Here is a 23,620-nt window from a genome sequence, read left to right as displayed (position 1 = left end):
AGAAACCCACAGAAATGTCATACTGGTTTCAATTTGTTTGTTTAGGATTTTTGACCGGGGTTTCATTGAAATCGTTTTATTCCAATAACATGTGAATCACAGAAGGGATTTCAGCCAAACTTGGTGCAGGTGTGGCCTGCGATACAAAGATGAACCGATTACATTTTCAGTTCAACAGGTTAGAGGTCACGGGTTTTTTGAAAACCAGTTTCCGGATCATAAGTCCAGTTAGAATCATTTGTTGTTTTCTCTCTTCTCCTTATCCCTTTTTCCGATCTCGCGCTCTCTGTCACGTGACCTTTAGTGGAACAGTGGGTTGACATGTGACTCTGGCGGATACAAATCCATTGCGGCATCCGCGTCAAATTCTGTTTTCCAGTTTGTATTGGGATGAATTTCCTCCTTGAATACCATGCATGACGTGTGTACTTTAAGTATGTTGTGAGTAATGTATGTTTACATGTTATACATGGTGTATTTGGTTTAGTATGTGTGGAAACTGGGTGGAAGGGTTACAGTGTCCTTTCTGAGTTTGGGAGGTTTCTGGTTCGAACCATCAATGCATTAATTGGCAGATCTCATGACACTATGTAAATGCTGTGTGGTGCAATTGCTGTTATTAGCAAACCTGGAACGAAATTCAGGGGAGCTTATGCGATGGGATTATGCGATGGGTCCGTCCGTCCGTCCGTCAACGCTTGAAACTTCTTCCTCGAAACAAATGATATTTATTGTGTTGTGTCTAAAGTTTGTTCTCGGCATTAAAAAAATAGGGGTCTAACGGGGACGACGGGGGGTCAAAGTGGATCCAGGTTTAAACCCCAAAATGAAACTCTGAAACTACACACACTATTTCAATGAAACTTCAGCACAACCTTCACCACCAAAGTTTGTTCAAGGTATTATAAAAATTGAGGTCTGAGGAGGTATACGGGGTTGGGGAGTGGAAGGGATTGCCCCCCAAAATAGGTATTTTATTGTTTATTTGATTAAAGTCTTATGATTATGTTAGTATCTGGTATACATGCTGCCCTGGTAGACATTAAACATGATTCTACACGCTGTCCTGTCTTCTAGCAATCATTGAAATTGGTTTAAAATACCTTTAGTCAGTGCAGTATACTGTTTATTCTACCAGGTGAGCACCAGGGGTATTTCCCCTATTTTTATATTCTTGGCCTACCAGTAAAAAGCCCGTCAAAGATTACGGGTTGGAAAAGTTTATTCGAGGGTACAGTCTCGTGAGTGTGCAAAGTCTGAAGCCTCGGCCTCGTGTTAGGTGTGCTTACATCTTCTTTATTTATGAGACATCATGTAGATGTAAATTAACACTTTCTACTCTGCGCCCAATTTTTTAATTTAATACTGACACTGTTATCCAGGTGTGGTTTGCACTTTGGGGCATGTTGTCATTCTGTCCCTCCAAGTGAGGGTGCATCTTGAACAATGGTCGATCTTAACCTTTAGCCACGGAACAATAGTACGAAATACACCAAATGTATGTACGTATGTATGTATGTATGTATGTATGTATGTATGTATGTATGTACACGTATCGTGTATGTGTATATTTACAGTACATTCAGAAAGTATTCACACCCCTTGACTTTTTTCACATTTTGTTGTTCAGCCTGAATTTAAAATGGATTAGATTGACCTTCTTTTTTTGTATCTGATCTTCCCATAATGGGCCATAATGTCAAAGTGCAATGCATTTCATGGAATATATTCATAAATTAATTAAAAATGAAAAACTGAATGGTAATCTCGCAACAGGACTGTTTATATTTCACCCTCACAGGTGAAATTTGGCAACTTGTTACTATCCTTTAGTGAAATGCAATCCAAAAAGAGATCTGGTTTCGCCAAAAAAATTAAACCTCTTTTCAATATTATATTGATTCAAATCGTGTTCGTTCCATCGTTATCCACCCACGTTCAAACAAACCAACCGGTCTGACAAACCCTAATCCGAGCAACAAGTTTCAAAATAAAACAAGTAAATGTCATCGCAAAAGGTTATCATTGGCTTTGACAACAAGTTAAACAAGTCTTTGACAACAAGTCCAACAAGTTAAACTGTTCACAGATGACGTGTTTGCATTCCTGTGCTGGCGTCACAAAACTGAATAAATAACCTGCCTCGTCTTCTGGAACGTTGCGATCTTTGTGTGAAAATCTTCATCACAAGAGTTAATTGTGGGTTCTGTTGCTCGATTTTGGAATCAACTTGTTTTCGACCAACAAGGGTTCATCAATATCTGTGGGTTTGTATAGAAGGATAAATGCTGGATAAGTGATGGTTCAGTTTAAACGATACATTTGTTGGAAATGATTGTGGATTTAGAAAAGTAGTTTCCTTCGTATCCATAGATCATCGAGCAGGTTTAACATAAATCTGGTTTAAACATGAGGGAAACATTTACCGGTAAAACAATGGCATGTTGTGTCGTGATTGTGATGTCTATGAATTCATCTCTTCAATAAGTAAAAATTCTGTACATTTTTGTTCCTCACCCTCAAATACTCATCCTGAAAGAGAAATAAATAAACAACATAGTGATGTCCCTGTGCCTGCCCCCAGTGTACAGCTCTCCCACCCCTATCCTCTTCCCCCATTTATATGAAATTGAGTAAAAGGTAACATGGGGTTAATATCAAGGAGAATGAATAAACTGATAATTTGAATTGATCGGGTGTGGATGAACCCCAGGCATGGTGGATTAACTGGTCTCCTGTGTCGAAGTTCCTTGTACTTCCTTTGTACAAAGAGACAATGTACAATTAACATGGAATTTAACTTGCGATTTATATATTTAAAAACAATGTACTCAGACACAAAATAAATAAAGACAAGATAAATGAACAAAAATCTGCCCCATGAGATGTGTTGGAAAAATAATGACAATTTCATCATATTTCATGAGAAGTTTTGAAATGGTATTGCAAGGTATGATATTCGTTTTGTTTTCCATATTTTTTTTAGGTTGTTTTGTTTTTTTCCAAGTAAAGATAGTAATTGCTTCTCTCCTGTCTTCCTGACCAGCAGGTTCCACATCTCTGTTCCTGAAGAAATGGCCGCCGCCTCAGATGTAGAGGGTAAAAACGATCTCACTTTTGTCATCTGTTTGCAATTTTTTAAAACCCTACGATATCTTTGGCCGGAGTCATCGTTGTTATCGGCAGCCGTTTCCATGCTTGCATGTGTAAGCCAACATTTATTTTATTTACTCATTTACAAGATCTCCAGATGAAGATCAATAATTCCTTCAGCATACATCCAGATCAATAAGTCTAAATAGCTGGAGCTCCAGATTTCTCCAGACATTCTGCGGAGTTCAAACGAGTAACTCCCATTCCATGGTTTTTGGTCTTTCATTTGCTAAAATCAAATGAGTTGTAAAAAAAAAAATTCTTCACATTTTAAACACCCCTTCTATGGGATAGGGGAAGGCTTATTGCTGTTGTACGTTTTGTTTCTGCAATTAGTGCCCCAATTTTTAATGGTACCACAGAGTTTTTCGACCACAAACCCCAGGAGATTCCAAGACGCCCCCCTCGCACCCAAATACTAATCCAGCATTTAGATAAAATATCTCACCAATTCAAATTTGACATATATGTAAAGAAAATAACGGAATCCACAAAAATCTTTTGATTTTCTTTAAACTCATCACAAACTTTAAAAAATCGTCGAATTATGACGTCATAATTACGACACCAATGACATCATCGTTAACAACACCTATTCCCCATATGGAGTTCTTTACCATGAGCCACCTTTCATTTTTTTCCATGAAGCGGTTTTGGAGATATAGAGGTGCAACGTTTTTAGGGTTTTCCAAGATGGCGCCTGTACCACGTGACGTATAACGTCATAATTATCATTAAAAACAATGATACAGGAGGAGCCGCTCATATTCTGAAAATTTTCTGTCCATCGAACTAACAGTTGCAGATGATTTTTTTTTTCATACCGTTCGGATCAAGGGCTTGTACTTGTCGAATTATGACATCATAATGAAGGTACCATTGACATCATCATCAACATATCTTATCTACCATGGAAAGTACTTGACAATGAGCCATGTTTCAATTCTTTCCATTGAGCAGTTTTGGAGATATAGAGGTGTAAATTTTTTCCAAGATGGCGTCCATACCACGTGACCTATGACGTCATAATTATGAATAAAAAATTATACAGGCGGAGGCACTCCTATGGTAAAATTTCGCATCAATCGGACCAACGGTTGCCGAGAAATGAATTTTAAAAATGCAGACACATATGCCGCATGCACGGACGCACCCGAATGCCAAACCCTGCTTTTTGCTTTGCGAGCGCAGAGTAACTAGAGGGTATTCATAGAATACTTACCCTGCGCAATCCAACAAGGTGTGAGCCAACTCTTCTGTTTTTGAACATTTTTTTTCTTTGATCCAATATGGCTGCCAGACCACGTGAGCAATGACATCATACATTTATATTCTCTAATATAATTGTTGCATAGATCATGCTCAATACATTTCAAACTGATCAGACTAAGCGTTGTCCCTGTCGAATTATGACGTCATAATTATGGCACAAATGATGTCATCGTTAACAACACCTATTTCACAGATGGAGTTCTTCACAATGAGCCATGTTTAAAATTTTCCATGCAGCGGTTTTGGAGATATAGAGGTGCAACATTTTTCGGTTTTTCCAAGATGGCGCCTGTACCACACGACCTATGACGTAATGATTATGATTATCATTAAAATATTCCAAAGGAGGAGGGGCTCCTCTGGTAAAAAAAATTCGCGTCCATCATACCAACAGTTGCTGAAAAAAAATGAATAATGATTGGAAGGATAAGTGTTGTATTTGTCGAATTATGACGTCATAACGAAGGCACTGATGACATCATGACGACAGATGACATCATTGACATTTCTGATTCCCCATGGGGAGTACTTGACAATGAGCCAGGTCTCAATTTTTCCATGGAGTGGTTTCAGAGATAGAGGTGTAACGTTTTTCCAAGATGGCGCCTGTACCACATGACCGATGACATCATAATAATCATTAAAATATTCTACCGGAGAAGGCGCTCTTGTGGTGAAAATTTCATGCCAATCGGACCAACGCTTGCCGAGAAAATGATTTTTTTTTAATGCAAACACGTACGGCACACGGCACACGTACGCACATGAATGCTTCACTTCGCTTTTCGCTTCGCGAGCGCAGGGTAATAATATATTTATTTAGTAGCAGTTTACCCACTCCCCAGGTTAGGTGGAGTTTGCGCATTATTTATTAAATGAAAGGTCTAAATGAAATGGTCTAGTGTAATATTTCCAAATTTAATGCATCAATGTGTCATGTACAGTGAAAAAGAAAGGAGGAAGATTGACAGTTTTGAAATATGGTGTTCGAAATAAAAATTTTAACTCGCATGGAGGCAAGAAAAACACGTGTTATTCTTTCAGTCCGTGGAATTCTTCTACACAAAAACACCCCAACAACGAGACCTGATCAGCCAACCCCCTCTCTCTGTCTTCTTCCACCTCGTTTCTGCTCTTGCGCCCTCTGCCTTCTCCATGGTTTATTGAAGCATCGCATGAGCTGAAGATCGCTAAAGGCTACGGCGTGGCATCATTGGCTGAGGGTGCTGCTGTGCCCCTGATACAATGGCATCTGCTGGTTAGGGCAGGAATTAGGACCTGGCCATGGTGCCGGCGACAGCTTACCGATTCTTTAACGTCCAACAACTAATGTCAGCACACAGGATGCAATACCTATCCTCAGACAAGGCCACCAAGCAGGTCATTTCATAACAAATCTTCACAATGCACAACTAGAGAATGTAGCTCACTTCTTATATAATAAATTATATTGATGGTGAATTATAAATTGTTTATCAACACAAAGTTAATTCGTTTAACAAGGATAAAATCATTGAAATGAATTATTTGATGATTTGTTTGTTCCCGAATTTGCACAGAAGCGGCTGCTGGAATGAATGACCTGGCCGTCGACGATGCGAACGGTAAGTGATGAGGGTGGGATCGTTGAGTGTTGTAATGATTGTGGAAATGAGGATTGATTAAACAATACTCATCTTCATGTCTGTCTTTGATTATCGTGATATTTCCAAATACTCTGCTTTTCCATGCGCACCTCATGTTTTTCATTTTTATTCCATTCATTAATCTCTTGTCCCATATCATGTTAACTCATCGCTCTGTTCCACGTGGGTTCCCTCACTAGTTAGCTAACACCTCAGGTGATGATGAAATCGATATTAGATCTCACATCTCAATATTACAGTCACAAAATCCTTGTGATACAGCCCATGCTTGAGAAGCACCAGAATGGTGGTTTGCTTTTCGCATGAACCTTATTTAATTATGAATCAAAAGAACACAAAACAACTCAAGCACGAGTTCCTCATCTCGATGTTCATTTGGAAAATTCTCTTTCACTATCAGAGTACCCACCGTATGGGCGACCTTGTTCGAAGCATGCAACACGCTCTTATGACACATACCTTTATTTGGGTGGTGTATAGGCAACTAACAGCTGCCTCAATCGCTTCTGAAAATAAAAACAAAATAACCCGGTTTGTGTGCATGAAGCAAAAACATGGCTACTGTTTACAATTCAAAACACCTCACGTACACTGGAGAACTTACACTGAAAACTTACACTTACATTGAAACACTGAAAACTTACAACTGAACAAAACTAACACTGAAAAAAACAAAAACAAAAAAAAACTTGGGGGCAGGAGTACTGCATATACTGGAAAGGGCGTGGACTTGTAATACCCTCTCCCACCTGGAGGCGGCGCTACATAATACACATTTGCATTGAGAATTGGCGCACCCCTCGCCCGCCCCCAAGACCACTGGCAAAGATAAAAACACTACTATGCACTAATTGGGACATGCTGATCCTACTATGTAGATAGTCTGGATGTAATCGAGACAGAACTGCAGGAGTAGCATGACAAACAAACAAACACACAAACAAAAACACCAGTCTGTGAGTTATATCAAGGATGTTCAAGCAACAGGGAAAACTCCACAAAATGATAAACAACAAGTACAGATACATTCAAAGCACACTGCCCCCATGCCAAATAATTAAATATCCTACAGCGGGGCAATACCGCAGCGTAGCTCATAGAGGCTGCATTGGGAAGGAGAGGTGCACACGAATTGATTGATTAATTGTATAATTAAAATCAATAAAAGACAAGTACACATACATTCAAAGTACACCGCCCCATGCCAAATAATTAAATATGCTGCAGCGCGGCATTGCCGGGGCGCCTCCGGCGCCCGGCAATACCGCAGTGCAGCTCATTGAGGCTGCATTGGGAGGGAGAGGTGTACACTAATTGATTGATTAATTGTATAATTAAAATCAATAAAAGATTATCACAAAATATTTTCATAATCAATTGGCTAATCGCATAACTAAACCAGTAGTGCTTCATCCGAAGATGTATCTTTTAGAAATTTAATTAAATAAGTCATTTATAAAAAATTAAATAATTAATTGATTACTCAATAAATAATTAATCGATTAATCAATAAATACTTAATAGATGAAATGATTAATCAATAAATCAAAAATATCCTTGATAGCCACATCACTTGGTCACTCATGTCCAAATATTAGCTTCCCAGCTCAAAAGGTGCCTGAGATATTGGCCAAATGAGAAAGAAAATAAATAAATGATTAATAATGAAAATAAATAAATAATAATCATAAAAAAATTAAATTATTAATCAATTTGGTCAGAGAACACATAAACTACCACTATTTCATCAGAATCTGTAACTTAAAAAAAAAAAAATTTTTTGTCATTAATCGAATAATTAAATAATTAATCGATTAATTGATTAATTAATAAATCAAAAATATCCTTTGCAGCCAAATCACCTGGTCATTGGCATGTCCAAATATCAGCTTCCTAACTCAAAAGGTGCCTGAGTTAATAATGGTCAGAAGATAAATGAAATTTAATTAATTAAATAAGTACTTAATTAAACGCTAATAATTAAATAACTCCTCAATTAATTGATTATTCAAAAAACAAAAAATACCGTATTTGACAAAGGACTTGCTCACTACTGTGCCGAAATTTCAGCTTCCTAGCTCAAAGGATGGCTGAGATATCGTCCGGACAACCAAGAAAACAAACAAGAAACCAGAGTGAAAACTGAGTACTCTCTTTCAGCGTGCGTCACTGCCGAGCCCCCTTCGGTGCCCGGCAATGACGATTTGCAATGCCTGGAGGTGGCATAGGAAAGGAGCGGTGTACAATTATCACAAAATATTTTCTTAATCAATTGGCTAATGGCACAACTAAACCACTCGTGCTTCATCCGAAGATGTATCTTTTAGAAATTTTATTAAATAACTCATTAATAAAGAATTAAATAATTAATTGATTAATCAATAAATAATTAATCGATTAATCAATAAATAATTAATCGATTAAATGATTAATCAATAAATCAAAAATATCCTTGACAGCCACATCACTATCATGTGATGATGTCCTCAATCATAATTGTGCCGAATCACACTGTCATGTCCAAATATTAGCTTCCCAGCTCAAAAGGTGCCTGAGATATTGGCCAACTGAGAGAGAAAATAAATAAATGAATAATAATGAAAATAAATAAATAATAATCATGAAAAAATTAAATTATTAATCAATTCGGTCACAGAACACATAAATCACCACCATTTCATCAGAATCTGTAATTGAATTTTTTTTTTTTTTTTAGTAATTCATCGAATAATTAAATAATTAATCGATGAATTGATTAATTGATAAATCAATAAATCAAAAATATCCTTGATAGCCACATCACTTGGTCACTCATGTCCAAATATTAGCTTCCGAGCTCAAAAGGTGCCTGAGATATTGGTCAAATGAGAAAGAAAATAAATAAATGATTAATAATGAAAATAAATAAAGAAAAATCATTAAAAAATTAAATTATTAATCAATTCGGTCAGAGAACACATAAACCACCACCATTTCATCAGAATCTGTAACTTTAAAAAAAAATTTTAGTCTCTTTTTTTACTTTCTTTTTTTCTTTTTTTTGTGTGCAGAGTCGAGGCTCGTGAAAGAGCTAACATTTATCAAACAAACAAATCAAACAAACAAGCAAACAAAGTATATAAAAAGGGGAGTGGTCGACAAGATGAGGAGAGAAGGGGAGGAAGCACACAAACACAACATTTGAGAGCAGGGACATCAGGAGATGTTTTTGGAGGGAGAGGGCCTGGGGGGAGGCAGGATAGGTATAAAACGCAAGGACACCAAGGACTTCCAGGAAAGAAGTCAAAAGTCACCTCAAAAAAGTGGCTTTTGGGTGAAATTAGCGGGGGTAGAAAAGATCAAGGTTTTGGATTGGGGAAGATAAGAGATGGTGGTGAACAGCCGTTTTAAAGACCTGGAGGGAGGAGTTGGATTGAAGAGAGTGAGGGAGTTTGTTCCAGACGCGGGAGAAAAGAGGAATGAAGGAGTGAAGGTGAGCAGAGAGTCTTGATTTTGGCAGTTTAACCATAAGAGGGTTGCAGGCAGATCCTCTGCGACCTGCAGGAATATTTGGGGGACAGAGCCCAGAGAGAGCTGGGGGAGCAAGGCCGGAGAGGAGTCGGTAGAGGACGGAAAGACCACCAACCTGCCTGCGGTGATGAAGTGAAAGGCCCTCGGAGATAGCGTCATCGCGGGAGATTCCAATGATTCTGAACGCTTTGGTTTCAACAGCATGAAGACGAGCTAGGTGTGAGGCAGGAGCACCAGTCCAGAGGGGAGAGCAGTACTCCATTGAGCTGCGGATGAAAGCCTTGTATGTGGTGAGGAGCTCAGGTGTGCCAAGGAAGGACTTCGCACGACGGAGGATGCCCAGTCGGCGACTGGCTTTGGAGGCCAGCTTGGAAATGTGGTTTTCCCAGGAAAGATCATGGCAGATAGTGAGACCCAAAAGCTTGAGTGACAGAACTTCTTGGAGAGAATTATTCAGAAAGTAGATGGGAGGGTTGTCCAGTCGGTCTTTTCGGAGAGACATTGTAAGAGTGTGAGATTTGTCAGGATTGAAAGACATGTTCCACTTGTTTGCCCAGTCTGTGATTTTGTCCAGGTCTGCAGAGAGTGAGGAGGCTGCAGACTGCCGATCTGAGGGATGAGTAATGGAGCGGCAGAGAGTGGAGTCATCAGCAAAGAGATAGAGAGGATTTTCAAGAGAGTCAGAGAGATCATTGATGAAGACCAGAAAAAGCCCAGGGCCCAGAACACTGCCTTGGGGAACTCCAGCCTGAACAGGAAGAGGAAATGAGAGAAACCCATTCAGGGCCACACGTTGACGATGACTAGATACGAAGTCCGCCAGCCATGCGTGGAGATTTCCATGGATACCAAAGGAGGAGAGTTTGGTGAGCAGAGCGGGGTGCCAGACTGTATCGAAGGCACGTGATATGTCGAGGGAGACTGCTCTAATTTCCTGTTTGGCATTGAGGATACCGTCATTAATCAAATAATTAAATAATTAATTGATTAATTGATTAATGAATAAATCACAAATAGCCTTTGCAGCCAAATCACCTGGTTATTGGCATGTCCAAATATCAGCTTCCTAACTCAAAAGGTTCCTGAGTTAATGGTCAGAATAGAAAGGAAATTTAATTAATTAAATAAGCACTTAATTAATCACTAATAATTAAATAAGTCCTCAATTAATTGATTAATCAAAAAACAAAAAATATGGTTTTTGAGAAAGGACTTGCTCACTATTGTGCCGAAATTTCAGCTTCCCAGCTCAAAGGATGGCTGAGATATCGCCCGGAAAAACAAACAAACAAGAAAACAAACAAACAAACAGAGTGAAAACTGAGTACTCCCTTTCAGCGTGCGTCACTGTCAAGCCTCCTTCGGTGCCCAGCAATGACGATTTGCAATGCCTGGAGATGGCAAAGGAAAGGTGCGGTGTACAACAACGAAAGTGAAAACGGAGTACTCCCTTTCAGCGTGCGTCACTGCCGAGCCCCCTTCGGTGCCCGGCAAGGACGTTTCGCAATGCCTGGAGATGGCATAGGAAAGGTGCGGTGTACAATTAATAATGAAAATAAATAAATAATAATCATTAAAAAATTAAATTATTAATCAATTCGGTCATAGAACACATAAACCTCCACCATTTCATCAGAATCTGTATCTTTAAAAAAAAAAAGTTTTAGTCATTAATCGAATAATTAAATCATTAATCGATTAATTGATTAATTGATTAATTAATAAATCAAACATAGCCTTTGCAGCCAAATCACCTGGTCATTGGCCTGTCCAAATATCAGCTTCCTAACTCAAAAGGTGCCTGAGTTAATGGTCAGGAGAGAAAGGAAATTTGATTAATTAAATAAGTACTTAATTAATCGCTAATAATTAAATAACTCCGTAATTATTTGATTATTCAAAAAACAAAAAATACCTTTTTTGATAAAGGACTTGCTCACTAGTGTGCCGAAATTTCAGCTTCCTATCTCAAAGGATGGCTGAGATATCGTCCGGACAAACAAACAAACAAGAAAACAAACAAGAAAGAAAACAAACAAGTACACATACATTCAAAGTACACCGCCCCCATGCCAAATAATTAAATATCCCACAGCGCGGCATTGCCGGGACGCCTCCAGCGCCCGGCAATACCGCAGTGCAGCTCATTGAGGCTGCATTGGGTGGGAGAGGTGTACGCTAATTGATTGATTAATTGTATAATTAAAATCAATAAAAGATTATCACAAAATATTTTCTTAATCAATTGGCTAATAGCATAACTAAACCACTAGTGCTTCATCCGAAGATGTAGCTTTTAGAAATTTAATTAAACAAGTCATTAATAAAAAAATAATTAATTAATTGATAACTCAATAAATAATTAATCGATTAATCAATAAATAATTAAGCGATTAAATGATTAATCAATAAACCAAAAATATCCTTGATCGCCACATCACTTGGTCACTGTCATGTCCAAATATTAGCTTCCCAGCTCAAAAGGTGCCTGAGATATTGGCCAAATGAGAAAGAAAATAAATAAATGATTAATAATGAAAATAATAAATAATGATCATTAAAAAATTCAATTATTAATCAATTCGTTCACAGAACACATAAACCACCACCATTTCATCAGAATCTGTAACTGATTTGTTTTTTTTGTTTTTTAGTAATTAATGCAATAGTTAAATAATTAATCGATTAATTGATTAATTGATTCATCAATAAATCAACAATATGCTTGACAGCCACATCACTTGGTCACTCATGTCCAAATATTAGCTTCCCAGCTCAAAAGGTGCTTGAGATATTGGCCGAATGAGAAAGAAAATAAATAAATGATTAATAATGAAAATAAATAAATAATAATCATTAAGAAATTAAATTACTCATCAATTCGGTCACAGAACACACAAACCACCATCATTTCATCAGAATGTGTAACTTAAAAAAAAAAATTTTTTTAGTACTTAATCGAATAATTAAATAATTAATCGATTAATTGATTAATCAATAAATCAAAAATATCCTTGATAGCCAGATCACTTGGTCACTCATGTCCAAATATTAGCTTCTGAGCTCAAAAGGTGCCTGAGATATTGGTCAGAAGAGAAAGGAAATTTGATTAATTAAACATGTACTAAATTAAATAAATTTAAAAAATAACCACCTTTAGAGGCCATTTTTCCCCGCAAGCGGGGGTTGGCCCTTTTTCGGGAACCGTGGTTGTTGTTGTTTTTCGCTCCCCTTTTTGAAGCAATGTTTTACGGCCGGATGCCCTTCCTGACGCCAACCCTTTTTGCCGCCTTTAACGACAAACAGGGAATTACCAGTGAACTGGTCCTCAATTAGCCGACCTCGGAAGGTATGACAGGCTGAGTCAACCCCCCTGGCGTTAATTCAGCGATCGACCGGGATTCGAACCCAGGATCCTAGGTATCCTAAGCTGACACCCTAGCCGCTAGCCCAACACCAGGGTCAAACATGTACTTAATTAATCGCTAATAATTAAATAACTCCTCAATTAATTGATTAATCAAAAAAAAAAAAAACGTTTTTGAAAAAGGACTTGCTCACTATTGTGCCGAAATTTCAGCTTCCTAGCTCAAAGGATGGCTGAGATATCGCCCGGACAAACAAACAAACAAGAAAGAAAACAAGAAAACAAACAACCAGAGTGAAAACTGAGTACTCCCTTTCAGCGTGCGTCACTGCCAAGCCCCCTTCGGTGCCCAGCAATGACGATTTGCAATGCCTGGAGATGGCATAGGAAAGGTGTGGTGTACAACAAGTACAGATACATTAAAGTACACCACCCACATGCCAAATAATTAAATATCCTACAGCGCGGCATTGCTGGGGCGCCTCCGGCGCCCGGCAATACCGCAGTGCAGCTCATTGAGGCTGCATTGGGAGGGAGAGGTGTACACGAATTGATTGATTAATTGTATAATTAAAATCAATAAAAGATTACCACAAAATATTTTCATAATCAATTGGCTAATAGCATAACTAAACCACTAGTGCTTCATCCGAAGATGTATCTTTTAAAAATTTAATTAAATAAATCATTAATAAAAAATTAAATAATTAATTGATTAATCAATAAATAATTAATCGATTAAATGATTAATCAATAAATCAAAAATATCCTTGATAGCGACATCACTTGGTCACTGTCCCCCTCTCTCCCCATCTTGTCTACCGCTCCCCTTGTTTTTTGTGTTTTGTGTGTCGGTTTGTCTTTTTGTGTGATTAATGTTAGCTCTTTCACGAGCCTCGATCTTGTATACAAAAAAAAACAAAAAAAAAAACTGTCATGTCCAAATATTAGCTTCCCAGCTCAAAAGTTGCCTGAGATATTGGCCAAATAAGAAAGAAAATAAATAAAGAATTAATAATAAAAATAAATAAATAATAATCATTAAAACATTTAATTATTTATCAATTCGGTCAGAGAACACATAAACCACCACGATTTCATCAGAATCTGTAACTGAATTTTTTTATTTTTTTTTTAGTAATTAATCGAATAATTAAATAATTAATCGATACAAGGCCTCCCTTCCTGCTCTTTCTCCACTTATCATTGCAACAATAAACTCCTCCCTGTCTACAGGCATCGTCCCACCATCCCTCAAAATTGCTGCTGTTACCCCCATTCTGAAAAAACCTGGACTAAACCCTGACACCCTAAATAACTTCAGACCCATCTCCAACCTACCCTTTCTGTCAAAGGTTTTGGAACGCGCTGTAGCCACTCAACTCAAGCATCACCTCTCTGCCAATAACCTGTATGAAACATTCCAATCCGGATTCCGGTCCAACCACAGTACTGAAACTGCTCTCCTCAAAATCACCAACGACCTTCTCCTCTCCTCTGATGCTGGCAACCTCAACATTCTCATCCTCCTCGACCTCAGCGCTGCCTTTGACACCATCGATCACACCATCCTCCTCACCCGACTTGAAACCACCTTTAACATTACCGGCACTGCCCTCTCTTGGATTAAATCATACCTCTCTGACAGACGTCAGTTCATCTCCATCAATAACTGCAAATCCCCCACTGCTCCCCTCCCCCAAGGTGTCCCCCAAGGTTCAGTTCTTGGCCCCCTCCTCTTTATCCTTTACCTGTCCCCCCTCGGTCACTTAATCCGCCGTCATGGTCTCCAATTCCACTGCTTCGCCGATGACATCCAGCTTTTCATCTCCACCAAGTCCATCTCCACCGCCACCCACTCTATCCTGACAAACTGCATCACTGAAATAAAATCCTGGCTTCAAATCAACTTCCTCAAACTTAACTGTGATAAATCTGAAATAATCATCATTGGCCCAAAAACGCTCACCAAGTCCACCCATAACTTTGCCCTCAACATCGACGGTTTCCCAGTGTCCACCTCCCCTCACATCCGGAATCTTGGCATCATCTTTGACCAAACCCTCTCCTTCGACAAATACACTAAACAGATCACAAAGACAGCCTTCTTCCACCTGAAAAACATCGCCCGTCTCCGTCCATCCCTCTCCTCTGTGGCTGCAGAAACCCTCATCCACGCCTTCATCACTTCCCGTCTGGACTACTGCAATAGCCTCCTTTATGGTTCACCCTCAACAATCACCAATAAACTCCAATACATTCAGAACTCCGCTGCCCGTCTACTCACCCATTCCCGGACCCGTGACCACATCACCCCCGTCCTTTACAAGCTTCACTGGCTCCCCATCTCCCAGAGAATCCAGTACAAAATCCTCCTCTTGACCTACAAAGCCCTCCATAACCTGGCCCCATCCTACCTGGCTGACCTCCTCTCCAGACACACTCCCACCCGCAACCTCCGCTCTGCTGGTACCAACCTCCTGACCCCCCCCATCCGGACCAAATTTAGATCCTGGGGGGACAGGGCCTTCTCCATCGCTGCTCCCACCCTCTGGAACTCGCTACCTCACACCATCAGAGACTCCTCCTCACTCACCACATTCAAAACATCACTCAAGACCCACCTGTTCAACACTGCATTCAACATTTAACCCACAGCATCTAACCCCTGACTATCTCCTCTCCTTCTCCCTCCTTTGTGCTTTGAATATTTCCCTATTGATTCTTCTTTTTTTGCAATTGTCTTTATGTTTTGCTATGCGTTATGTTTTGCACTCTGTCAAAGCGTCTTTGGGCTTCCTGAAAAGCGCTATATAAAATAAATGCATTATTATTATTATTATTAATAAATCAAGAATATCCTTGATAGCCACATCACTTGGTCACTCATGTCCAAATATTAGCTTCTGAGCTCAAAAGGTGCCTGAGATATTGGCCAAATGAGAAAGAAGACAAATAAATGATTAATAATGAAAATAAATAAATAATAATCATAAAAAAATTAAATTATTAATCAATTCGGTCAGAGAACACATAAACCACCACCATTTCATCAGAATCTGTAAGTAAAAAAAAAAATTTTTTTTTTGTCATTAATCAAATAATTAAATAATTAATCGATTAATTGATTAATTAATTAATTAATAAATCAAAAATAGCCTTTGCAGCCAAATCACCTGGTCATTGGCATGTCCAAATATCAGCTTCCTAACTCAAAAGGTGCCTGAGTTAATGGTCAGAAGAGAAATGAAATTTAATTAATTAAATAAGTACTTAATTAATCGCTAATAATTAAATAACTCATCAATTAATTGATTAATCAAAAAACAAAAATTACCGTTTTTGAAAAAAGGACTTGCTCACTATTGTGCCGAAATTTCAGCTTCCTAGCTCAAAGGATGGCTGAGATATCGTCCGGACAAACAACCAAGAAAACAAACAACCAGAGTGAAAACTGAGTACTCTCTTTCAGCGTGCGTCACTGCCGAGCCCCCTTCGGTGCCCGGCAATGACGATTTGCAATGCCTGGAGATGGCATAGGAAAGGAGCGGTGTGCAATTATCACAAATTATTTTCTTAATCAATTGGCTAATAGCATAACTAAACCACTCGTGCTTCATCCGAAGATGTATCTTTTAGAAATTTAATGAAATAAGCCATTAATAAAAAATTAAATAAATAATTAATCGATTAAATTATTAATCAATAAATCAAAAACAAGGACACATACATTCAAAGTACACCGCCCCCATGCCAAATTATTAAATATCCTACAGCGCGGCATTGCCGGGACGCCTCCGGCGCCCGGCAATACCGCAGTGCAGCTCATTGAGGCTGCATTGGGAGGGAGAGGTGTACAATAATTGATTGATTCATTGTATAATTAAAATCCATAAAAGCTTATCACAAAATATTTTCTTAATCAATTGGCTAATAGCATAACTAAACCACTAGTGCTTCATCCGAAGATGTATCTTTTAGAAATTTAATTAAATAACTCATTAATAAAAAATGAAATAATCAATTGATTAATCAATAAATAATTAATCGATTAATCAATAAATAATTAATCGATTAAATGATTTATCAATAAATCAAAAATATCCTTGATAGCCACATCACTTGGTCACTGTCATGTCCAAATATTAGCTTCCCAGCTCAAAAGGTGCCTGAGATATTGGCCAAATGAGAAAGAAAATAAATAAATGATTAATAATGAAAATAAATAAATAATAATCATTAAAAAATAAAATTATTAATCAATTCGGTCAGAGAACACATAAACCACCACCATTTCATCAGAATCTGTAACTTAAAAAAAGAAAAAATTTTTTGTCATTAATCGAATAATTAAATAATTAATCGATTAAATGATTAATTAATAAATCAAAAATAGCGTTTGCAGCCAAATCACCTGGTCATTGGCATGTCCAAATATCAGCTTCCTAACTCAAAAGGTGCCTGAGTTAATGGTCAGAAGAGAAAGGAAATTTGATTAATTAAAAAAGTACTTAATTAATCGCTAATAATTAAATAACTCCTCAATTAATTGATTCATCAAAAAACAAAAAATATCGTTTTTGAAAAAGGACTTGCTCACTATTGTGCCGAAATTTCAGCTTCCTAGCTCAAAGGATGGCTGAGATATCGTCCGGACAAACAAACAAGAAAGAAAACAAACAAGAAACAAGTACACATACATTCAAAGTACACCGCCCCATGCCAAATAATTAAATATGCTGCAGCGTGGCATTGCCAGGGCGCCTCCGGCGCCCGGCAATACCACAGTGCAGCTCATTGAGGCTGCATTGGGAGGGAGAGGTGTACACTAATTGATTGATTAATTGTATAATTAAAATCAATAAAAGATTATCACAAAATATTTTCATAATCAATTGGCTAATCGCATAACTAAACCACTAGTGCTTCATCCGAAGATGTATCTTTTAGAAATTTAATTAAATAAGTCATTTATAAAAAATTAAATAATTAATTGATTACTCAATAAATAATTAATCGATTAATCAATAAATAATTAATAGATGAAATGATTAATCAATAAATCAAAAATATCCTTGATAGCCACATCACTTGGTCACTCATGTCCAAATATTAGCTTCCCAGCTCAAAAGGTGCCTGAGATATTGGCCAAATGAGAAAGAAAATAAATAAATGATTAATAATGAAAATAAATAAATAATAATCATTAAAAAATAAAATTATTAATCAATTCGGTCAGAGAACACATAAACCACCACCATTTCATCAGAATCTGTAACTTTAAAAAAAAAAATTTTTTTGTCATTAATCGAATAATTAAATAATTAATCGATTAAATGATTAATTAATAAATCAAAAATAGCGTTTGCAGCCAAATCACCTGGTCATTGGCATGTCCAAATATCAGCTTCCTAACTCAAAAGGTGCCTGAGTTAATGGTCAGAAGAGAAAGGAAATTTAATTAATTAAATAAGTACTTAATTAATCGCTAATAATTAAATAACTCCTCAATTTATTGATTAATCAAAAAAAAAAATACCGTTTTTGACAAAGCACTTTCTCACTATTGTGCCAAAATTTCAGCTTCCTAGCTCAAAGGATGGCTGAGATATCGCCCGGACAACCAAGAAAGAAAACAAACAAACAAGAAAGAAAGAAACCAGAGTGAAAACTGAGTACTCTCTTTCAGCGTGCGTCACTGCCGAGCCCCTTTTGGTGCCCGGCAATGACGATTTGCAATGCCTGGGGATGGCATAGGAAAGGAGCGGTGTACAAGAAACCAGAGTGAAAACTGAGTACTCTCTTTCAGCGTGCGTCACTGCCGAGCCCCCTTTGGTGCCCGGCAATGACGATTTGCAATGCCTGGAGATGGCATAGGAAAGGAGCGGTGTACAACAAACAAACAAACAACCAGAGTGAAAACTGAGTACTCTCTTTCAGCGCACGTCACTGCCGAGCCCCCTTCGGTGCCCAGCAATGACGATTTGCAATGCCTGGAGATGGCATAGGAAAGGTGCGGTGTACAACAGAGTGAAAACTGAGTACTCCCTTTCAGCGTGCGTCACTGCCGAGCCCCCTTTGGTGCCCAGCAATGACGATTTGCAATGCCTGGAGATGGCATAGGAAAGGTGCGGTGTACAACAGAGTGAAAACTGAGTACTCCCTTTCAGCGTGCGTCACTGCCGAGCCCCCTTCGGTGCCCAGCAATGACGATGTGCAATGCCTGGAGATGGCATAGGAAAGGTGCGGTGTACAACAGAGTGAAAACTGAGTACTCCCTTTCAGCGTGCGTCACTGCCGAGCCCCCTTCGGTGCCCAGTAATGACGATTTGCAATGCCTGGAGATGGCATAGGAAAGGTGCGGTGTACAACAACCAGAGTGAAAACTGAGTACTCCCTTTCAGCGTGCGTCACTGCCGAGCCCCCTTCGGTGCCCAGCAATGACGATTTGCAATGCCTGGAGATGGCATAGGAAAGGTGCGGTGTACAACAGAGTGAAAACTGAGTACTCCCTTTCAGCGTGCGTCACTGCCGAGCCCCCTTCGGTGCCCAGTAATGACGATTTGCAATGCCTGGAGATGGCATAGGAAAGTTGCGGTGTACAACAAGTACAGATACATTCAAAGTACACCGCCCCCATGCCAAATAATTAAATATCCTACAGCCCGGCAATACCGCAGTGCAGCTCATAGAGGCTCCATTCGGAGGGAGAGGTGTACACTAATTGATTGATTAATTGTATAATTAAAATCAATAAAAGATTATCACCAAATATTTTCTTAATCAATTGGCTAATAGCATAACGAAACCACTAGTGCTTCATCCGAAGATGTATCTTTTAGAAATTTAATCAAACAAGTCGTTAATAAAAAATTAAATAATTAATTGATTAATCAATAAATAATTCATCGATTAGTCAATAAATAATGAATCGATGAAGTGATTAATCAATAAATCAAAAATATCCTTGATAGCCACATCACTTGGTCACTGTCATGTTCAAATGCGGGCGACGTTTGTGTGAACAGAACAGAAATGAAAATTGTGGTCAACAGAGAAATGAAATTTAATGAATTAAATAAGTACTTAATTAATCGCTAATAATTAAATAACTCCTTAATTAATTGCTTATTCAAAAAACAAAAAATAGCGTTTTTGACAAAGGACTTGCTCACGACTGTGCCGAAATTTCAGCTTCCTAGCTCAAAGGATGGCTGAGATATCGCCCGGACAAACAAAAAAACAAGAAAGCAAGAAAACAAACAAACAAGTACAGATACATTCAAAGTACACCGCCCACTTGCCAAATAATTAAATATCCTACAGCGCGGCATTGCCGTGGCGCCTCCGATGGGGTTTTGCAATCGTGTGTGTGTGTGTGTGTGTGTGTGTGTGTGTGTGTGTGTGTGTGAGTGTGTGTGTGTGTGTGTGTGTGTGTGTGTGTGTGTGTGTGTGTGTTTAGCCGGGCTGTAACTTTTTACCATTTGAGCTTTTGTCATCGATTTTTTAACAAAACTTTATTTTGAGAACATGGATAAGACAAATTAATAATTTGGTCAAAGGTCAAGGTTGCATGAAATTGCCAATTTTCATCTGATTTTCCGTGAAATTGTGTCTAAGTCTGAACCCAGGTGTCATGCGACTTCTGTCCACTGCGTGGCAGTTATAAGATCTCGGACATTCAGCGCTACGAACATTCCTGTGACATTTATTGTATGTTATGTAGGTGCATAAATAGATGGTACGTATAACCACTTTGTTCAAGGGTTGCTTGTGCTCGTTTGCAAACCAATTACTGATTCCGATGAATGCTGAATATTGATATGATGTTTGCTGGTTTTCTTTACAGGTATTGCTAGAGATCGATTCAGAATTAAACTCACGATCTGAGACAATGTTGTAACTCTGGTTTTTACAACATGATTGATCTGAAATTTAAAGAATTTGCATAGCACGTCACTGAATTGGCTCACTAATCAAAAGCTACAAGTCGATTGTTTTTTTTTAGATCAAAAGGTCAAAGGTCAATGCTACATAAATCAATTTTCATTTTGTATTTTTTTTTTAGCTGTTTTCGTTATTTTGAGCATACTGGAGAAGAAGAAGAAGACGTCTCCATACCGACAGACGTGGACCGGCTTTGCATTTTCAGAAGCTTTCTAGTTCTTATATTTTACTTTGGGCGGGCTTCCATTAATACCCCTTGATATCCAAAATTAACCCGTTGTGGGTAATTATCCCCTGCTCTCGTCCAGACGATCCAACCAGGCCGCGGTTATCAAGGTGTGGCTCGGGTAAAGATTATTAAAACTTGCAAATGTTCACATAATTTACACGTTTAATTTCCTGATAAATACTTGATGTGTAGATATGATATCTAAGCGATAGTTTTGTAGTAAAATGTGATTAATGAAGTTTGTACAAAGGGATGATTGTGTTCGTTTCCTTCCATTTGTCTAACAAAATCCACGGTGCCGTCTGTCCGTATCCGCAGGTGCAGCCCCCCCGAGAATGGACCCCAACACCGCACACCGACTGCTGGAGATCTCCGAAGATGGGCTGACGGTGACACGAATAAATCACCGAAAGGGAAACGCGCCCCAGGAACACACTCGCCGGTTTTCCGATTGGGTTCAAGTTGCCTCTCGTGAAATGTATTCCACAGGTAGTCACGACTGGGAGGTCGATGTGAGTTCGTGCGCTTCGTGCAGATTCGGAATCTGTTCAGAATCGATGATACGGAATAGCAAAACACATGAATCAAGGTTGGGTGAAAACGACGAGTCGTGGTGTATCGAGAAAAGAAATAGGCCTACAGTGGAATATGTCGCACGTGACGGCAAAGAAAATAAAGACCGGAACAAGTTGGTAGATTCCGGACAGTTTTCGCTGTTGTTGGATTGCGATGCCGGAAAGTTGACGTGTGTAGGGAAAGGTGGGCAACTGCACGTGTTCAAAATCCCCAAGGGCATTAAAGTTCGAGCCGCTTTGGCCATCCTTGATGGTCCTCTTGATCGTAAAACCGTACGGTTAGGTCCGTTTTTACCTTCATTATGATTTATAAACCTGGTGATTATGATCACAATCACGATTAATTTACCCAGCGCTCGCGAAGCGAAACCTGGGTTCGGCATTGGGTTGCGCACGTACGTGTGGCGTGTCTGCATTTATATAATTCATTTTCTCTGCAATTATTGGTTCGATTCACACGAAATGTTACTATAGAAACGCCTCCTTCTGTAGAATTTTTTAATTCATAAATATGACGTCATAGGTCACGTGGTACAGACGCCATCTTTGTAAAACGTTACACCTCCATATCTCCGAAACAATTCAATGGAAAAATTGCAACGTGGCTCATTGTGAAGTACGCCCCATGTGCAATAAGATGTCAATGATGATGTCATCAGTGCCTTCATTATGACGTCATCATTCGTCAAGTATAACGCTTTATCGGATCAGTACGAATCTTTTTCTCTGCAATTGTTGGTCTGATGGACATTAAATTTTCACCATAGGAGTGCCTCCTCCTGTAGATTATATTAATGTTAATTATGACGTCATATGTCATGTGGTACAGATGCCATTTTGGAAAAGCTTTGCACCTCTATATCTCTGAAACCACTCCATGGAAAAAATTTAAACATGGCGCATTGTCAAGTACTCCGCATGGGGAATAAGATGTTTATGATTATGTCATGGGTGCCTTCATTATGACGTCATCAATCGATATGTATGATGCTTCATCGATCAGTTTGAAATTTATTGAGCGTGGTCTATGCAACAATTATATTGGAGAATATAAATTTGTGATGCCATCGCTCACGTGGTCTGGCAAGCACTGAATTATTAATGGGTGTTTGCTATTACCAATAATCCTGGGCAACAATAACTCGTATATTATTTACTCATATAATTCTGATCTTTTGTTAAGTTTCTTATACGCATGATTTTTGGGGTACTTCCTCTTCCGGTGCACTGTTCAATACAGCTCCTCTTGCAACCAACTGTACCTGGCTCGTGGTTATTTGTATACGTGCTCTTCCCGTGGTTATTACTTCACCTCGCTCGGTCCCGATCTATCACATGGTGGCAGTGGTGTTCAACTTTTAAACCAACCCGACAGGATAAGAGCACATTTTCGTTGACGGTGCCCTAACCCTCGCGACTCGCGTGCTTCAGGGAAGACGCCATTTCCGACACGTTCTTCGAACGATTTCTTTTTGCCGACATACGCACATTCTCCCATGACCAGCATGGCTAACATGTCCGGCCGCCATTGAACCACCTAGAATGGACTGGTGGGCCCCAGACCTGCCCTCTGCATTCGCCGCTTTTAAGCAGTATGCTGAACTCGTACTCAGGGGATCTCTCGCTGGAATGAGCCCAGAAGAACAAGTAACATACATCCTACTGTGGGTAGGACAGCAAGGCCTCCACATGTACAATTCGGGGGACCTGTCCGATGATGATCGCAACAACCCAAGAAAATGAGGGAGAAGTTCACAACACATCTGGAGCCGAGGACCAATTTTCAACTCAATAATTTCCACCTACAGAAGTATAAACAGGAACCTGCTGAATCCATCGATGAATTCATGACGAGATTACGGCTCCAGGCTCAAAAGTGCAGATTTGACACCACGAAAGAGCTGGAAGACTGTCTAATCCA

The 23,620-nt window shown here is 38.9% G+C and overlaps 1 protein-coding gene across 2 annotated transcripts; it reads left to right on the top strand.

Annotated features, from left to right (window-relative positions):
- Positions 1 to 2,062: 2,062 nt before the first annotated feature.
- LOC137416269 (tripartite motif-containing protein 14) lies at positions 2,063 to 22,955 on the top strand. 2 transcript variants are annotated; one of them, XM_078770273.1, is made up of 4 exons: positions 2,063 to 2,263; positions 3,050 to 3,099; positions 5,985 to 6,029; positions 21,443 to 22,955. In XM_078770273.1, exons 2-4 carry the CDS (start codon positions 3,075 to 3,077, stop codon positions 22,003 to 22,005), a joined length of 633 nt encoding a protein of 210 aa, XP_078626399.1. In that variant the 5' UTR covers positions 2,063 to 2,263; positions 3,050 to 3,074; the 3' UTR covers positions 22,006 to 22,955. The 2 variants fall into 2 exon arrangements, with proteins under 2 accessions (XP_078626399.1, XP_078626400.1); XM_078770274.1 differs by having other exon boundaries at positions 2,166 to 2,263; positions 3,047 to 3,099.
- The last annotated feature ends 665 nt before the right edge of the window (positions 22,956 to 23,620 follow it).

The sequence above is a fragment of the Myxine glutinosa genome, chromosome 1 (genome assembly GCF_964187855.1).
Source record: "Myxine glutinosa chromosome 1, kmMyxGlut1.1, whole genome shotgun sequence".
Classification (NCBI taxonomy): domain Eukaryota; kingdom Metazoa; phylum Chordata; class Myxini; order Myxiniformes; family Myxinidae; genus Myxine; species Myxine glutinosa.
The sequence above is the reverse complement of the archived record's forward strand: the minus strand, read 5'-3'. Positions and strand labels throughout refer to the sequence as shown.